Source organism: Scaptodrosophila lebanonensis, unplaced genomic scaffold, assembly GCF_003285725.1.
Source record: "Scaptodrosophila lebanonensis strain 11010-0011.00,11010-0021.00 unplaced genomic scaffold, SlebRS2 tig00000024-arrow-pilon, whole genome shotgun sequence".
In the NCBI taxonomy this organism is placed as follows: Eukaryota; Metazoa; Arthropoda; class Insecta; order Diptera; family Drosophilidae; genus Scaptodrosophila; species Scaptodrosophila lebanonensis.
In genome coordinates this window covers 11,170,291-11,171,914 of record NW_022060538.1, presented here as the reverse complement: position 1 = coordinate 11,171,914, position 1,624 = coordinate 11,170,291, and the positions used below count along the sequence as shown (strand labels likewise).

At 37.3% G+C, this 1,624-nt stretch overlaps 1 protein-coding gene across 1 annotated transcript; it reads right to left on the bottom strand.

Moving 5' to 3' along the window:
• Positions 1 to 566: 566 nt before the first annotated feature.
• Positions 567 to 1,298, bottom strand: LOC115621619. The gene has a single exon (XM_030515314.1). The coding sequence runs from the start codon at positions 1,291 to 1,293 to the stop codon at positions 673 to 675; it is 621 nt and encodes a 206-aa protein (XP_030371174.1). The 5' UTR covers positions 1,294 to 1,298; the 3' UTR covers positions 567 to 672.
• Positions 1,299 to 1,624: the final 326 nt, after the last annotated feature.

Below are 1,624 nucleotides of genomic sequence, written 5' to 3'. Positions count from 1 at the left end.
CGACTTTCTGGTTTTCTTTGAGTGATTAAGTTCTTATTCGTCTTTTATCAGAATTTTGTACCGCCATTGGTTGCCATTGGCAACCACATCGTGCCCTTTTCCCGCGAAATTCGGAGTATTTTTAAAAAGCTTTTGTACAGTAAAAAGCTGCTCTCCATTTCCTCGTTTCTCGATCTGCCATTATTTTATCTACTTTTAAAGAGTACTCTAACAACTTTCTGTTATTTATATAAACATTTTATCATTTATAATAATAGGGTGTCAAAGTCGAATGTTACTTATATTGTTTTTTTAACATAAAATTTATTTGCAATTGACTTCGAAAAGCATTTGTACGATGCCAGAAACTGATAAGAATGATCAGTTCAGTTTTTCGTTGTGCAATGCCTCTTTTTAAATAAAATTAAATATAATTTAATTACGGTTACAAATAACAGTACATAATGAAGCTTTCTGTTATAAATTATTGTTTAAAGCCAGAGAATCAGTTGAAAAACAAAAACACTACAACATCCCTTACAAGCTTAATAAGGACTTCCTAGCCCTGCAAGATATAAAAGCCCGCAATACTGTGTGAAATATGATTACACACCTTATATCTAGCGATCCGCCCACCATCGTAATTTTTTATTAATAGATATTACTATTGGATTCAATATGCCATTATTGTGCCTAAATAGACATGCGGCGCTCCTCGTTGAAGTTTATGAACCATTCATAGTCCTCAAGCTTGGTGTGCACATACTCGCCGAAGACATAGAGCCTGATCTCCATATACGTTTCGTCCGGATCATCCGCTTCGGCTGCCTTGGCAGTGAGATATACATCGATGACAATGGTGGCATGCAACAGGTAGAGAACGCCACAGGACAGCGCTGCAATTGACTGTGAGCGCATGAAATTGAAGAACGGATGTACCTCCTTGTCAATGGCGAATATCTCAGTTTGTTCAGTGCTCGTTGAGGGCTCGCCATTTAGATACATTAGATGGAAGTCCTTTTCAGCATCCAGCATTGTCAGTATTGCCACCAAAATAAAAGTGAACGCAGCGGCGCAAGTCTTCGCTATTTCCAGCCAAAGGTAGGGACTATGCCCAGTACAGATATTAATGCTCTGGAAAAGTGTGAGCACTGTGAACGCATAGAAGGTGATTAGATAGAGATAGTGGAACATTTGCTTGTTCCAAGTCAATATGCTCAGGTCAACCGACATAAAGCCGCTGATATTGAAGGCCATGCAGAACATATTGAAGACTGTCTCGAGGGTGTAGAAGAGGAAAAATACAGCGCGCATTTTGATGAATCCAATTCTATCTATAAATTCTGTGTAAATGTGTTTGTGTGTGTATATTTCTATATATATAAATAAAAAAGAATGATGTCACAGGGACGCCTACGATCGTTACTATTTATATATAAGTAATTTGAAATTCAAGAGCTCATCAATAACTACCAACTAATTATAAACCCGTCAAGATAATACGAGTAGGCCCTGCAATGTGCAGTAGCTCTTGACTCATGCGAATGGGAAAACCTAAAAGCAAAAGCATTTAATACAAGGTGTGTTCCAAAGTAAACAGGACTTTTTAAAAAAATCAGAACAAATGGTTCTTTCGGCAAAATTA